The 16,827-nt window shown below is 31.9% G+C and overlaps 1 protein-coding gene across 7 annotated transcripts in view; it reads left to right on the top strand.

Moving 5' to 3' along the window:
- Positions 1-16,827, top strand: part of LOC147067947 (Ig-like and fibronectin type-III domain-containing protein 2) — a 277,069-nt gene that overhangs the window by 213,483 nt on the left and 46,759 nt on the right. For all 7 annotated transcript variants that reach the window (XM_085952846.1, XM_085952843.1, XM_085952845.1 and 4 more), the window contains exon 4: positions 5,456-5,662. In XM_085952846.1, the coding sequence (XP_085808972.1) occupies positions 5,456-5,662 (207 nt within the window). The remainder of the gene's footprint in view (positions 1-5,455; positions 5,663-16,827) is intronic.

Genomic DNA, 16,827 nt, shown 5'->3' with positions numbered 1-16,827 from the left:
GTGATGTGTGTTTATCTCACTTATTTAGTCGACTCGCCACTCCTCCACCTTGTGGGAGCCATGCTTCAGATATCGAGATCAAGAAATCGAGCGATATCCCAAAATAATTACTAACCCTACTAGGCACTACCTACGTTTCCCCGCATCCATAGAAAGTAATAAGACAGTCTATTGCCGAATATCTCACATGAATGCCCGAAACCAAAGGATTTAATACCTATTGTTTGAATCTGCGACGACAATGGAATTCATCCATCAATACACAGTGGCATCAGATAAAATAATTACTTATATAATATTATAGTATACTATAATTTATTCTCGATCTACTGACGCTGTGTTACCAAGCGACGGATCAATCGCGATGAAAAGCAAGACGGGAAAACTTTTAATATATTCACTGTTTTTCATTTCCTGTTATGTAAATTTATATTTTGAGATGCATCCCAATAAACCCTGAGAATTTTCCAACGGCAAAATAATTATTTGATATCTGTAATCCATATCGGTAGATAGTATTGATATTAAAAGTGGTGTGGCATATTTGTGTCAAATAACTTTAATATAATTTACTAGTATTTACGAGTATTTTTATAATGTTCAGCAATTGGTATTCACCGCATATACATATATAACGATTTACTAGTCTTACCACCAAGCTAACGCCGAATCTCATGAAAATAATAAAGTTTTTGACTTATTCATGTTTAAATTGGTTGAATCGTTGAAAAAATGGGTTTTCTTCAAAACGATTTAACCGATAATGATGTGAATAAATTAAAGTTAGCTGTAAACAACCATTCGTATAATATGTCTTCTTCTTCTAATGGCGCTATAATCTAAATATACCATTGGTTTCCATAATTTTAATAATTCTTCTGCAGTCTCCGACCAGTCCTGTACCTACTAAAAATAGCTCCCTTACACTCTTATCAATCCAGCGGAGCCATAGTCTTCACGTGTAGTGAAAATCGGAGTCGAAGGAATCGAGAGTAAGCTTTGTTACATGCTCATGTCATATTATGTTAACCCTTTTCTCCCTAAAAAAAGTTTTATCAAATTTTATTCGTAAACTGGGTACCTATTTTGGATTTAAAAGTTATAAATATTTGTTTTTAAATTTTCCGAAAAACCTAACTTTGACTTACGAAAAATACTGTGTTGGAAGATGTGGTCCGTTTTTGTCCCGCCAAAAATCAAAGGGTTATTAAAGAAAAATCATAAAAATTAAATATCCGTCCCGATTTTATTAAATATGATGACATAATTAGGTACCATCCGACCGTCTATAGCTTATTTTATACAATGGCGTGTACTAAAAATGTATATCTGGCTATTAACAGATTACTTTTGGTATACTTGACTACTGGTACAAATAACGTTTTATACAAAGGTGTGGAATGTGGCAGGTATCGTAAAAAATAATAAGTAAATTAAAGTAATATTCTAACTAAATAATTATAGTTGAAAGCAATCAATAATATTATACCACCGTCATTCAGACAAAAGCCACTATCAGTATAACTGGTAATTTCGAATTCAATATGCCAATAGATTCCAAAAATATAGTTACGAAAAGGAACTAAATATTAAACAGCAAAAAAAAATCATATTTCTATTGTTAATGACGTTTGACGAAAAACAATACCTATAATACAGATAACCAAAGGTTTGTTTACACGGCTTTAGTGCTAATCATTAGTATTTAGTACTTGCACTAATACCGCTGCGTGTAAATAAGCCGAATTAGTAATATATAAGCATTATTTGTATTAGGCCTGCTTACACAATATGTAGCTGTTAGTGCGAGTAAACAAGCCCTAATGCTTAGTAAGTTTTAGTAGTTTTTTCTTCTTTTTCTTCTTCGACCATGTCCGACCTAATAGGATCATATGGGTCTCCACAGAGTGGAGGTTTCTATTAACAGATTTTTTATTTTTACGAGAATAGATGTCAGCCACTTGCACAACCTATTAGATCCATATTCTGACTCATACGCAAATTGAAAAACAATATGTGTATTTGCCAGACCCAGGATTTGAACCTGGGACCCTCGACACTATAGACCGGTGCTTATGCCACGCGGCCATCTTGGGTGTTTTTTAGTCTTTATAAATGATAATTAAAAACTACTAATAATATTATACATCATTATGAGGAAAGGTTTCAAGTTAACTAAATCCATCATCTTCTGTAAGTATTCAATTTTACTTGGAGTAGGTAAATGCAGTTATTTCTCTCTCAAGAGCAGTACTGTCGTCAGTTGTTTACTGCCAAAATATCCTCGCAAACATATTACGCGAAACGAGAGCTTACTGTGCCAGTATTTTCCGCAACACCTCCAGCTCGCGATTACAGGGATATTCAACTAGACCATCTATTTTTAATTAAATACTTATTCGTCACAATATCACGTTATAATAAACACATTATATTATATAGCATGACAAACACCAAACCCTTGTGTTTCTTTTCTCCAAATTATACTTGCAAACTCCAATAAAAAGTTTTACCGAATATATGTTTCTATATTATTTCAAATACTAATTTCAATTTCAATTCAAGTTTATTTAAGTTTTTTTCTTTTTTTTTTTTGCGACCCGGGTTTCGCTCTTCGGCATCACCAGGTGCTATACACACTTGCCGAAGCTAAAGGCATAAGCAAATTTACAACAAAACCTAAATAAATTTGAATATAGTGCCAAGTAAATATTAAATTAAATATAGGTACCTACCTTAATATAATCCAAATTAAAGTAGTCTTAAATTTATAACGAAGACGTTTAGAATAATATAGGTGCTTGTATGGTATTAAAATATATGTGCGCAATTTTCACGGTAAGAAAAGATTGTCATCATAATGACACAAATATCCATTCTCCAATACCTAACATACTCAAAAATCTAAAATCAGTTGGTTCCAAAGCCTGAACAAAAACGAACCATAAGTGTGAGCGAGTAAGCATTCGGCACGCTTACATTTCCGCGTTAGAGTAAGATAAAATTTAAAGGGCTGAATTAAATATATTTTGTAAACGTAGCATTACTACTCATAGCATTACTCTGGTGTTGGTTCATTAAATATCAACTCATTCTGATACTAAAAATGGGTTAACATCTTTAGTTAGTTACAATGTTAACAGACGACTACCCTTAATAAATTTAATATAAAAAATAAGATGTAGCTAACTGCAACTATTACCTCTATCCTCAGTAAATAAATATTTTTGTCTAATCTATTTTAGCGATATCAATTTATTTATTATAAGAATTCAAGTTTTATGAAAAGTTTTCGGTTCTCTGTGAGGCTTCTTCAGTATCACCATCGTTCGCCGGCAACAAACAAACGCTCAGGTAGCAGCGCGACATAGCCTCACTTTAATTTAACTTAGGTTACATTCTAAAGGCTTATTCATAGAGCTTTGTCTCGCAACATTCGATTCAAAGGCTGTGGGTTAAAGTCAAATTTTCCGTACCTATGGTTTCGGCAAAATGTTTGCAGCGTGTTTACAGTTTACTGCACAACGTAAAATCTCAAAATGCACGGAAAACTTTTGTTTGCAAAGACTCCGCTTTGCCACGGCATGAGAATGTTGGCAATTAGGGATATTAATACACTATTTTCTGCGCCATGGAATTTCGCATGTCAATCTCAAACTAAATAACATAAGTATTTTTATTATAACTATACATATTTAGTATAAGTACAATAAAGTTACACGAAACATACAATTTGGAACATTTTGGTATCGTACCTACATAAATATAAGAAAAAATATTGTTAACAAGCAAAAATTTAAGATGCATCACATCCGGACAACGTGTTTAGCCAATTAGGCAATCGTTGTGACACTAACCAATTCAATACCTGCATCAGATTTCGTTATATTGACGACCATATTTTCGTTTGTTTTGAATCAATTACTGGTTAACGGAATTTTAGACAACGCCTTTGATGCAACGTTGTAAGAGAATTCCTACCTATTATTCATTAAAAAAAGTTTAATAGCAATATAAATAACGTTATTATATCATTATCAAAATTCTTTCTACGGTTGACATCAACCTTTCAGATCAAGACCTTCTTCTAAAGAAATATATGCTAAAGCTTTACAAAGCTTTCATAACACCTATATTGACATATAGATCGGAGACCTGGGGCTTTAAAAAGTTGAAAGGAAGATATTGCGACAGGTCTTCGGGGTCGTAACTATGCTCTTTTTCAATACATTGAATGAGAAAATGAGGGTCGATGGTCGGATTGCGTTAAAAATACAGTAGCCCTATAAATGTAGATAATGCAGCATAGAAGGTTTTATTAGACAAATAATAGTGAAAATGTCTCATGGAGACGACCAAGACTCGCAATTGGCTATAGTGCTGATGATCAATCAATCGTCAATAATTTGTCGATATTAAATCATTTATTGTTTATGTAATATTAGTATTCCTATAATAATAGTAATAACTATTGTGTGTCTAATCCTAATCTACTCTGATAATTCAATAAATTTCAATAATATTTGAGTATATTTTATTTGCATTAGAGGAGACATTCCAGCAGTGTATTAAGAGCATACTTCAGTGAAACGGCAAATAATTTTCAACTATAGGTGCGACGAAATTTCGGACTGGCTGCCAATCGGAGAGCGAAAGTCGAGCTGTGAACACGTCAATTTGTTTTGTAATGGCGTCGGGGGAATTAATTCTTAATTCGTGTAAAAAACGTTACAAATTTACTTGAAAAATAAAACATGTCAATGAATATATTATTATTATTACTAATAGAACAATAAACAACATTAAATGGACGCATGTTGACTTTTTATGACAAATTGTGTTTTGTTCTGCACGCGTCTTTTGCACAATCTTCGCGTCGCGTAGTCACGATCGTTTTAGACCATGCCCCAGCTGAAGTATAGCCTTAAGCAAGGCTGATGATGATAAAATGCAAAATATAAAAAAAGTTTAAACAGCCGTATAAAATTAAACTTAAGTTGTCCACTGGTGAAGTGTGATCGTCTTAACCAAAAAAAATCTTAATATTCAATTATGTACGTTCTACAATATATACCAGGTTATTTCGTAACGTGAATGTAAAACCATAAATAGTAAAAAAAAAAGATTTAGAGATTTAAATAAGAAACAATTTAAAATGTCAAGAGCTCTATAATATATAAATGAATTCATTGCAAACTTAATAATTTTCATTATAAAAGACAAATAATTTGGAAAAATTAAAACTTGAAACCCTCATTTCTCTGAACTATGTAATATGCACTATGATTTACACTCGCGGTTCGATATGTAGGCACTTAGTTATTATTAAAAAAAAAAATGATAATATCAGCTATTTATCGACAATATCTTAACAGACGAAACTATTGTTGAAAGTGGAAAATGCACAAAAAAAATATTCATTCGTGTAATAATACTATATCTCTTTTGTTTCCAGTAATACCGTCTATGCTCGACTCCATCAAGCGTCCTGTGCACGTGCAAGAGGGCGATGATGCGCTGCTCACGTGTGTGGTTCGTGGTGCCGGAGACCGCGTGGTTCTCTGGAAGAAGGACGACAGGGAAAGGAATGCTCGGAGAGTCCTCACTGCAGGAGAAGCCTCTACCACTCCTGACAAAAGATTTGCCGTACTGCACGAGAGTGGTAAATATTCCTTTATATTTGTATTTTATTTTCCGCAGTCATAATAATGATAACGAGATGTTACATTTTGTGTCACTAATAAAGGCTATACAATTAGCGTTACTAACTATGAGTGAAAAGTGACGAATTTTTTTCCTGGCTTTATATTATACTGCCTAGGGATTCCAATCCCGTGATATCCCGAGCTATTTTCGATACCTATGAATCCCGGGATTGATAAACATAATCCTAAACTTTCGGGATTGATTTTTATAAATTTTTATGGAAAATAAAATAAAAACGAAAAAATAACAAAAAAAAATACTTTTCACTACATTAGAAATAAACTGAGTTTGAATGAAGTCTGATTTATACCCATGTATAAGTTGCCGATTCATTTTATTTTTTCACATAAATTATTAAAAATGAGAAAGACTGGAAAATAACAATGCTTCGCACTTTTAACAAAGTAATTCCACCATGATCTCATACGTTTTACGGCAGTTTATATTTGGCTGACTAATTAACTTTGTGAAGCGGAAAGGCCATAAGTACACCATGATTATTTGCTTTACTATTTTAAATCTCTCTAATCCATTCATCAAGTCTTTACTATCAGAAACAGCAATCTCATATTGAATTTACATTATTATTTATATTACAATATTATTTACTCCATTAAACTTATGTATTTCCAAGATTAAACGTAGATATACAAAATTATCAATAAATGTCTTAAATAGTATAAATTATACTAGATTTATTTTTGACCGATTTTATCAATGTTATTTGTAAATATAAAAATTTTATATTAACAATGGAAAAAATGCCAATCCCGGGACCAGTCCCGGGATCCCGTTATTGTCAAATTGTAATCCCGAAATCCCGAGATCAGAATTTTGGCTCGGAATTGGATTCCCTACTGACTATGTAGTAAATAAATGCAATTTTAAAGTAGTTGCTAACACATTTTTTTCAACATCGGTAAATCACTGATGTTAGTTTTCAAATTAATAAATTAAGTAGCTACATACTAATACCGGCTTGAAAAAAACACATGAAAATATTATTATAAATTGATCATCATCATTCATCATGTTGACATAATGATTGTTGCGTCGTATCTTGCGGCAATTTTACCGGATCATACCTAATTAAATATCCATTAACAGTTGGTATTATCATTATTGCATAAAATTCATAATTACTTATACATTATTGACCATAATGAATATTATATTATTTTTGATGAACTTGGAAAATATACACTATTACAAAATTACATTTAGTGACTATTTATCAAACTCAATCGGTTATCTATGTACAGATATGAATTAATATCTAATGATTACATGTGTCATTAAAATACCTGCCTAATATTTACTTAATATCAGATGAAAATGAATATATTAGTCTGTTCTGGAGAATAAATATCCACTTAAGAGCGTACATAAGTGAAACAGCAAATAATTTTTAACTGTTTGTGGAATGAAATTTCGGCCGCGTTGCCATTCGGAGACTGACAGTAGAGGTGTCTGCACGTCGATTTGTTTTTCCATGGCGTCGGATGAAAATATTTTTAAATCGTGTAAAGATGACTAAAAAACTTTAGGTATGTACTTTTAAAAAAACGTGTCAATGAATATACTATTATTATTAATAATATAACAATAAACATAATATTAAATGGACGCATGTTGGATTTTTATGACAAATTATATTTCGTTCGGCACGCGTCATTTGCACAATCCGCGCGTCGCCTAGTCGCCCTAGTCACGATCTTTTTAGACCATGCCTCAGCTGAAGTATAACCTTAAATGCTGTGTAAAGTTGAATCGTCATGGAAAACCATTATAGCACCTACTAACGATTTACTGGCAGCAATAGTGCGTATTTTAAACTATCGTGACAATAACTGTTTACACGTAAAAGTGCCCACTGTCTCTCCAATCTCATTCTTTGAGAGTGAGCGAGACGCGATATTGTCATTTTATGGTACTATTTCGTACTATTTGACAGGTAGTGAAAATCGATCAACCTGGAAATTTGTTCGTTGTTCACTTTATTGCCGGCAGGTTCGCCACTATCGTTTTACTGCGCAGGCGCAGATCGAAAAAATTCTACTGTCGCATGAAAATTCAGAAGCTTCCAAATTTATTTGATTCATGCATGCAAGCTTGCAACTGCAAGATAATAAGATATGTTTACCCATACATTTTCTTGTTATGGCCGCGATAATACCTACTGTCAACAATAAATCCATGCAGTGTAAAAGGGGTATTATGCTAGAAACATCTACATTGTGTCATTACATCAAGTGAGCTCATATATTAGATGCTGGAACCTCCAAAAATTTCAATAATATAAAACTGACAACCTACAATAACTTTGTGTCAATTACCTGTCATTTTTTAGTTCTCTTCAAAACCACTAAAAACAAAGTTACGTGAGAGCACGTGATCCCAAAAAAATGTGTGAATATTTAGAAAACATAGAAATATTATACTACGCATGGGGTTGGTAGTATGGCGTGATAAACGTGAAGGAGATGACCTTAAGTCCGGTTTTGCTAACTGACGTTTCAACTCTAAATGTGCGTTGGGACGGGAGTTTCTGTCTGATAACATTTTCAATACCAAGTAAAACAACATTGAACACTTTTACCCGTGGCGCGAGCCCACCGTGAGCTCACATACCCTTGTGTGGTGTGAACGTAATGTGTTTCTAGCTTTATTTTTCTTCTTTCGATGGCGATAGGTACCGTTCACCAATGCTTTCTCCTCCGCTTTCCGTATGTAGCTTTTTTCTTCCTTGGTTCCCCTCCATTGCTCAACTCGCTTCCATATTCTATCGCTGCGTATAACAGTTTTATAAAGGTGAATTTTTGTTTTCTATAAACACTTCTGGAATCCAGAATCAGCACTTGACGTATTTGTAGTAGATGTAGCAATCATACCACTCAGCATTTTATCAATCATAACTGGATCAGTAGGGTATATTATGATTTCATAATTGCGACAATATCTTTTGTAATAAATGTACTGTATTTGTATAAATTGGGAGGACAATTCATGAATTCTCACTCACTCATCGAGTCCATCATGAGACGCACTACTATTATCACGAGTCTTTTACTCGACATAGTCAATCGTCATTTCACAGGTCTCTCAGTCCATTAATATAATCAATCATTCATTTTGATCACATCGATCTCACTAGTACATCATTAACCGCGATTTTAATCTCACGCTGTCATCTTTATAATTGTATTTATATAGTCTTGTAACAACCAATAAACTCTCTTCTCACAACATCCAAGCAACAACGACTTTATCTCATCCACTTCATCCACCGCCAAACAGATATTATCCTAAAAACTCATTTTTCAATTCAGATCGTACGGCAATACAGCCACATCTCGAAAGCTTGCAGCCTTCTGAACACTTTGACTCAATAGAGTATAGACCAACCAACTCAAATATAATTCATAACATGATCATTTTCCATCGAGTGTTAAGACTTATGTCTCGATTACAAAATAGATGTGTCATTCAAATGTTTTTTTCCATCTCAATTCCCATCTTGACTCATGGTCTGGAGATTATAAACTTGGAAATATTTAATGTAACATTGCTGAGTAACATGATTTTTCATTTATTAGCTTTATTGTCGTCGGGTGTAAACGAGAATGGAATTGAAATGAAACATTCGAATTCTTAAAAATTGCCCATTTCACATAAACGAATAAGATACGAAAACAAAAGGGGGGGAAGCATTTCCGGGGATTTCGCCCGCCAAACAAGATTAAAGATCCATTGAGACAGTCAACGCAACTTGTTGATGTTGTATCAAGCTTATTTTAAGTGAGCCGAAAATGTTTTCTTTTTTGTGCAAAGGCAAGTAAGAATTAATATTATTCATTTTTTACCCTCCCAACAAACAGCGAGCGTCTTCCTCCTCGCAATGAAGCGACCGAGTCATTTTTTCGCTCGCTGCGCAGATTATAACCTAATCGAATCAAAATGTGTTTTTTTTAAATCTGCCGTAAAAATCATTACTCAAATAAAACTCCTAAATATTTTACTTACGTAATGTTATTGTTTGGTATTCAAATGACAATTTCAATAAATAACATATATTATTTAACATATCAAGATCCGATATAAATAGTGCACACTTTGTCAGTCATGCGTATTTGTTTTCATTAAACTAAGACAATAATTTGCAGATAGTCTTGGTAAGTTTTTAAAAATCAATTATTAAATCCTGCCTCTGCCAAGCCATAATATATTAGGCGTTCTATGGGCGATCCGATAAAAAAAATTGCACACTTTTTCAGTCATACTTATTTGTTTTCGTTGAATTAAGAATACATATTAGTTAGTTTGTTAAATTAATTTAGCCCTGCCTAATCAAACCATAAGAGATACAAAATATTATTCTATCTATGAAACTATTGATGATTTAATGGCATAATTGTAGATATTTTATATAATAAATACAACTATTATCTAATAATGGCTCGGTCTACATAGGTTTTAATTAATTTTAAAAACTAATTAATACTATCTGCATATTTTAGTCTAAACAAAAGATGTACGACTGACAAAGTTTAATGTGTACTATTTATGTCGGACCCTCCACCCTTCGCCAGTGATGTGTACTATATACACCGGTTTCCAGGAAGGCTGCTAAATATTAACTCATAAAAATAGTGACTACCTTACGTGCAATACTTATGTAGAAAATTGCTCTTTTACGGTTTAGCTGTCATAATTTTTCCATCGCAATATGCCGTAAAACCGCGACTTTGTACCCCTATTTCAATTAAGCTCTAATTCATTATTTATTATTGCCACCAAATGACACGTAAAAACTGCAGGATGATATGCCAACATTAATAGACTGGCAAACGACAAGGATTTTTACCCCTTAGAAGCGCTGCATGGTAGCCTCGTGCTTTACTTAGGCCTTGTCCACATGGCGCGTGTCTCGCCGCGATTCGTCGCGAGTGCATGTGGACACCTCAGTGAAGTTACCTGTACCTAGACCGCGCGCGAGACTCGTCACGGCGCGAGTGAGTGAGTACCTGGAATACGCGCGAGTGAAAACGCGCCATATATACAAGGCCTTAGAACATATTTGACTTAATAAGAGAAATAAGAAGAACATAATATTATGGCAGCATTTTAACCAACATATTATATATTATGTATAGGTAGTGATTTTTAAAATACTTTTGAAAACATATCAGTACGAAGGAGGGTTCTAACCTGCATTCATTGGATTCCGTCATACATACTTTAACAATAAAATAAACCGCGCTATTATATACCTAATCACGACTAAATTACCTTACATATAAATGTATGTGACTGAAGCGACCGGGTTTTGTGGTTTGAATCAAATTAAGGTTTACCGGAAAAACATTAAAGTACCTATACAATATGTACATTGATTCCATTACTTACTTATGTCGAATGACGATTGAATTAATATTTTACAAAGTTTTCCAATGGAATACAGAGATGGCATTTATTTGATAGACGTATTGTCATTCACATGTTTTCCCGTGAGGCTGCTGCGGTAGAGTGCGTAAGATCCAAGAAACCCATAAGACTGGATACCTACTAAAGTTTAGAGGCACTTTCCGTAAGGCTCTCACGGGGAAACTACCTTCTGTGGTAGATATGCAAAAAGTTTTACGTTTATTGTCATCGGGGGTAATACGAATTCTAGTGCCAAATGTAATTACAGGGTGGCTGGGGTTAAAACGGTCAGCTATAAGAAATAAGTATGAATATTAGATTTAATCAGGTGTCCCAATAACTGGAATTGTAATTTTATTATGGTGTATAATCAAATTTCATGAGTTTTAGATACTTAAGTGGGTAATGTCTGAAGCAATATCTACGGCAAAGAATTGACACCATTTATATTACGTATAGTTATATGTTGATACTTACCTACAGTATAAATAATACTTACTATGAGAGCTAAACACGTAACTATACTATTAAATATTTTTTATAATCAGTGGTACTCGTAAATACAAAGTTAATAAGTAAATAAATGATAACTATGAAGATGTATAATTATATTTTCACTGCTTTTGTATGTTTATATTATGCCTTCTTTTTATATTTTCATTTTATCAGTATTATTACTTTTTTCTTCTTCTTTAATGTTTCATATCATGTTGAACGTCTTAAACTTATAATTTGTAATGTCCATAATATGTTAAAAATTAATAAATTGAATTTAATTTAAAAAAAAGTTATAACAGATTTTATATAGGATAACTATGTAATTAAATATTTTTTTTATTCAACGAATAATTCACAAGATTTAAGAATGTAATATTCTAAGTATTGAACAAACATAAATGCGCGGCGGGCGCGATATCCGAGAGATGCAGGTTCGATTCTGGGGGTGTCTTACTTTAAAAGAAAAATCTATTGGTTGTAATTAGGGAATCCAATCCCGAGCCAATATTCTGATCCCGGGATTTCGGGATTACAATTTGACAATCCCGGGATCCCGGGACTGGTCCCGGGATTGGGATTTTTTTCCATTGTTAATATAAAATTTTTATATTTACAAATAACATTGATAAAATCGGTCAAAAATAAATCTAGTATAATTTATACTATTTAAGACATTTATTGTTAATATTGTATACGTTAAATCTTGGAAATACACAAGTTTAATGGAGTAAATAATATTGTAATATAAATAATAATGTGAATTTAATATGAGATTGCTATTTCTGATAGTAAAGACATAATGAATAGATTGTGAATTTAATATGAGATTGCTATTTCTGATAGTAAAGACATAATGAATAGATCAGCGAGATTTAAAATAGTAAAGCAAATAATCATGGCGTACTTATGGCCTTTCCGCTTCATAAATCTAATTAGTCAGCCAAATATGAAACTGCCGTAAAACGTATGATATCATGGTGGAATTACTTTGTTAAAAGTGCGAAGCATTGTTTTTTTACCAATCTTTCTCATTTTTAATAATCTATGTGAAAAAATAAAATGAATCGGCAACCTACACATCAAACTTCATTCAAACTCAGTTTATTTCTAATGTAGTTATTTTGTATTAAAAGTATGTTTTCTGTTATATTTTCCATAAAAATTGATAAAAAAATCAATCCCAAAATCCCGGGATTATGTTTATCAATCCCGGGATTCATAGGTATTGAAAATATCTCGGGATCCCGGGATCCCGGGATTCGGGATCCCGGGATTGGATTCCCTAGTTGTAATGAAGTATTTTCAAAATTAAATAGATAACTATGTATTTTGATTCTATATTTATGATATGATCTTATATTATGATACCCACAGAAATTAAAACGAAAAGTGGACTGATAATGAATCAAACACATATTGAAAAACATAATTTTTACAACACCGCGATGACTCGAATTTGTGACCAACGTCTTTAGAGATAAGCGCCCTATACAACAACGTTACCATGTGGCATAACTAAATGAGCAATCGTTATAATTTAAAGAATAATAAATCTCAACTCAAACTCAATTCTTTATTATGCGAAAGCCATGAAATTCCATCAATTGTTGAAAAGTTTTTAGTAGGTATTGGAAAATTTTAAGCTTCCCGTATTTCACATTGAGTAGGTTTACACAGCCTGAAGAAGCCGTAAGGAAAAACCTGAATCGCTAAAATGAATTCAATATAAAAAAGTACAAAATGCGTATATTTATTTTTAAACAAACTATATTTTTATATTTAATACTGAATATACACAAGGTGTAAGAATGTTATATTTTTCATTAAGTATATAAAAAATATATTTTAAGAATCTCCAAAACATTAAATGATAAAAAAGGTTTCAATACAAATTTATTTAAATAAATATTAAAACTATGAATTAGTTAAAAACCTCTTCATTACAGTATAGAAAACTTAATAAACTAATTTTTCAAAAAATTCAAATTTTTTAACATTATTTATATTTGACTTATGATAACAAATATTTTTCTTTTAAATGTTTTCAGATATATATTTTTAATTAATACAGGTTCCATGTTAATTTTTTTAAATGTCTCAAATTACAAGCTTCGTATTTTTTCGCTATGTACCTCTGGTAGGTAGAGGATTCGCCGTAATTTATACGAATCATTAAATACGTACATATTTTTACTGGTGGTAACCAAGACACACCGCTTACATGAAAGACATTGAGGATTAATCAAAAAATATTGGAAGCAGAATCGAAGGGAAAACGATTTTTGATAATTTTAAATAAATATTCTTAGGTATCAAAATCAAAGAAAAGAGTTTAAAATATATATAAAACGTTTTAGCCTATTGCTAGATATAGATTAACGTATTTATAAACTTTTCAAGAAATCAAATATGCAATGAAGTGAACATAGCGGCAAAGACTTTTCTAATTGGGCAATTATTTATTGACGAAATTTCCAAAAGAAATAGCGTATTCATTGAAAAAGTTTCATATGCGGTGTTTATATAAGTCCATAAGTGAAATATAAGACAGCCTATACCTTGATAATATATATGTTGATGCATGACATCGATCAAAATAAATTTGGAAAACTGACAATAGTATTTGGCACTATTACCTACGAGGTTTGCTCTAAAAGTTTTTTCAGCAGAGGAAAAACGCAAAACTTTGTTATTGTTTTTATATCACATTACTTGTTGATAAGAATTATTTCTGTTTTTGTCCCGTTTGAAATTTTATTGTTTTCCAGTAACTTGGTTTACCTCTTTCGCTAATAAATTTGGTGTTCGGAGACAGAGAGCATACACGGTCAAAATGTATGCTGTGAATCCTAAATATAAAAGCACTGAGATTCGTCGCAGACAAAAAATCAGAGTTCAAATAAAAAAAATAACAGATTTGAGAATTTTATTAAATTTACGATGTTATATGGCAGAGATGGCGAACCTATGGCACGCGAGATGATTTTGCATGGCACGCAAATGTTTCATTTTAAAGAGAAAATGAATTACTATTGTATATAATTATTTTTTTTAAATAATGACGACGCCATGTGTATTTTCTTCGGTTTTTCATATTATGTTTATCGTTGCGAAAAACGGAAACGAAAAATTTCATGCATAAATGACAAATCGCATTGTATAAAAAATACCATGCAAATCCTGTTCAAGAATAATCATTACATTTAATGTGAATATACTCGTACAATTATTGCATAGGTCGGTCCCTAGGATCGGGGAATTAAAAATAAAAATATTCAATCAACAAACCTTATGAAATTAATTATCGACAGTCATTCAAATACAATAACTGCTTGTTATTTTCCTCAAATATAATCTCTAAAAATAGAAAACCGGTCAGTGATGGAGAATATAATATGAAAGAAGAGTGATTTAAATGCTTCCACGATCTTTTTGTGAATTCTGGAAACAAGGAAAAAAATATTCATATAACAAAAGTTATACATTCGGCTAGAAGCACGGTGAATAATGAGAGATAGAATATCAAGAACACAATTGTAATTTTTAAACTTTTTTAATGGAAATCTTAAAAACTTTCAAAAAACAAATTTTCACCAATGGCTTGGCACGTCAGACAGTCGAAAAATATTATTTGGGAAATTTTGGTACGCGTACGTAAAAAGGTTCACCAACCCTGTTATATGGGAAGATAAATAAGAATATTGTAGAATTAATGGGTAAAACCACGTGCACCACGAAGACCCACTGATTGTCGGCAATCCGATAAACTTCATAAAAGATGGAAAGAGTTCTAGGACTTCGATTCTTCAAAATAGACCTAACAGAATATAAGCAGAATAAGAAGTCATTAAATTATTCTCAGGAAAGGAGTTGCGGGTGACAAGATAAAGTCAGCGTGAATCATAATATTGAAACTAATTTAACATGAACATTAAAAGTGTGTTTTAAAAGATGTATAAATATAACATGATTATTATTTTCACTAAATAAACATGAGGTATAATATATTTTTGTGCGATATTAAAAACGAAAATCTTCTGTGTTTGAATAATAAGAACCGTAATTAAAACTTGTTAAGATGCTGATTGTGGATTTGTTGTGTATATTTTTTAAGTTAATACTTAGTGTCTTCATAATCTGCTGTAAAAAATTATATACGAAATGATATTTGTAAGCAAACTTCAAAGGGGATATAATTAATTAGCGACCCCCCGTCATCTGTTATTGCTTTCCTTTTTGTAAAACATTTAGCCGGCACTTATTTTTGTTTTTAATTCGCTAGAAAAAACATTTGCCCTCTTAACAAGGCTTTAGGGAATTATAAATGACCGTCAGAAACTCGATATTACAATTACTACATATTATTGAAACAAAATAATATGCCCCTAGGGGCTTTATTCGAATTACAGAATCGAATTAACATTAGAACAGAAATACGACAACGCATCTACTCATTCGATCTTACAGTATGTAGCTAAGTATGTCATTAATCCGATAAAACTGAGTAATTAAAAACAACCCAATAAATCTATTTTTTTACTATTCATTGGTACCTAATCAATTAAAAATATCGACTTTATCAAATCAAACCGGTAGACACTGGTTAAGTGTGCAGAAATATACAAAAAAAAATATGTTAAGGAAATATCATTTTAATCTTATTTTTATTGTATCCACTCTAGAGTATAGACCACCCAATATATACCCAACATTCTTTCTGATGTGAACTGGTTATCAACCAGTATCTAACTAACGTGTTATTTTGGAGACATTAAAGGGTAATGCACCGATGCGACCGATAGAGCAGGTTTTGCAATATAGATATCTGAGTGTGATTTGCTCAGCATACAACATCTCAAAAGTGTATTTAAATAAAATTACGGCCATCTCAGTTGTTTAATTTATATAAATATTTATATTTATATTTAAATAATAAATTGTTTAGAAAATCAAAAAAAATGTCAAAGGACAACAAAACACTCATTTATAAAACAAGACAGGACAAAAACGACATTTATGTATGCTGTAGGATTAGGTATACAGTAGATACAGATAAAGTATTTGATTTCGATTCTGATGATATCTGATGGTCTAGCCTGCGATGTATGTGAGTGTACTCACGTATATATTATATAATGTCTTGTTCACAGATATGTTTTCTCTGTCGCAGATATGTCACAATAATTGGTCTGAGACACG

This window comes from Rhyacophila brunnea, unplaced genomic scaffold (assembly GCF_057557595.1).
Source record: "Rhyacophila brunnea isolate RB1 unplaced genomic scaffold, BYU_Rbru_1.0 scaffold_3, whole genome shotgun sequence".
In the NCBI taxonomy this organism is placed as follows: Eukaryota; Metazoa; Arthropoda; class Insecta; order Trichoptera; family Rhyacophilidae; genus Rhyacophila; species Rhyacophila brunnea.
Note: the sequence above shows the minus strand (reverse complement) of the source record. Positions and strands in the feature narration are given on the sequence as shown.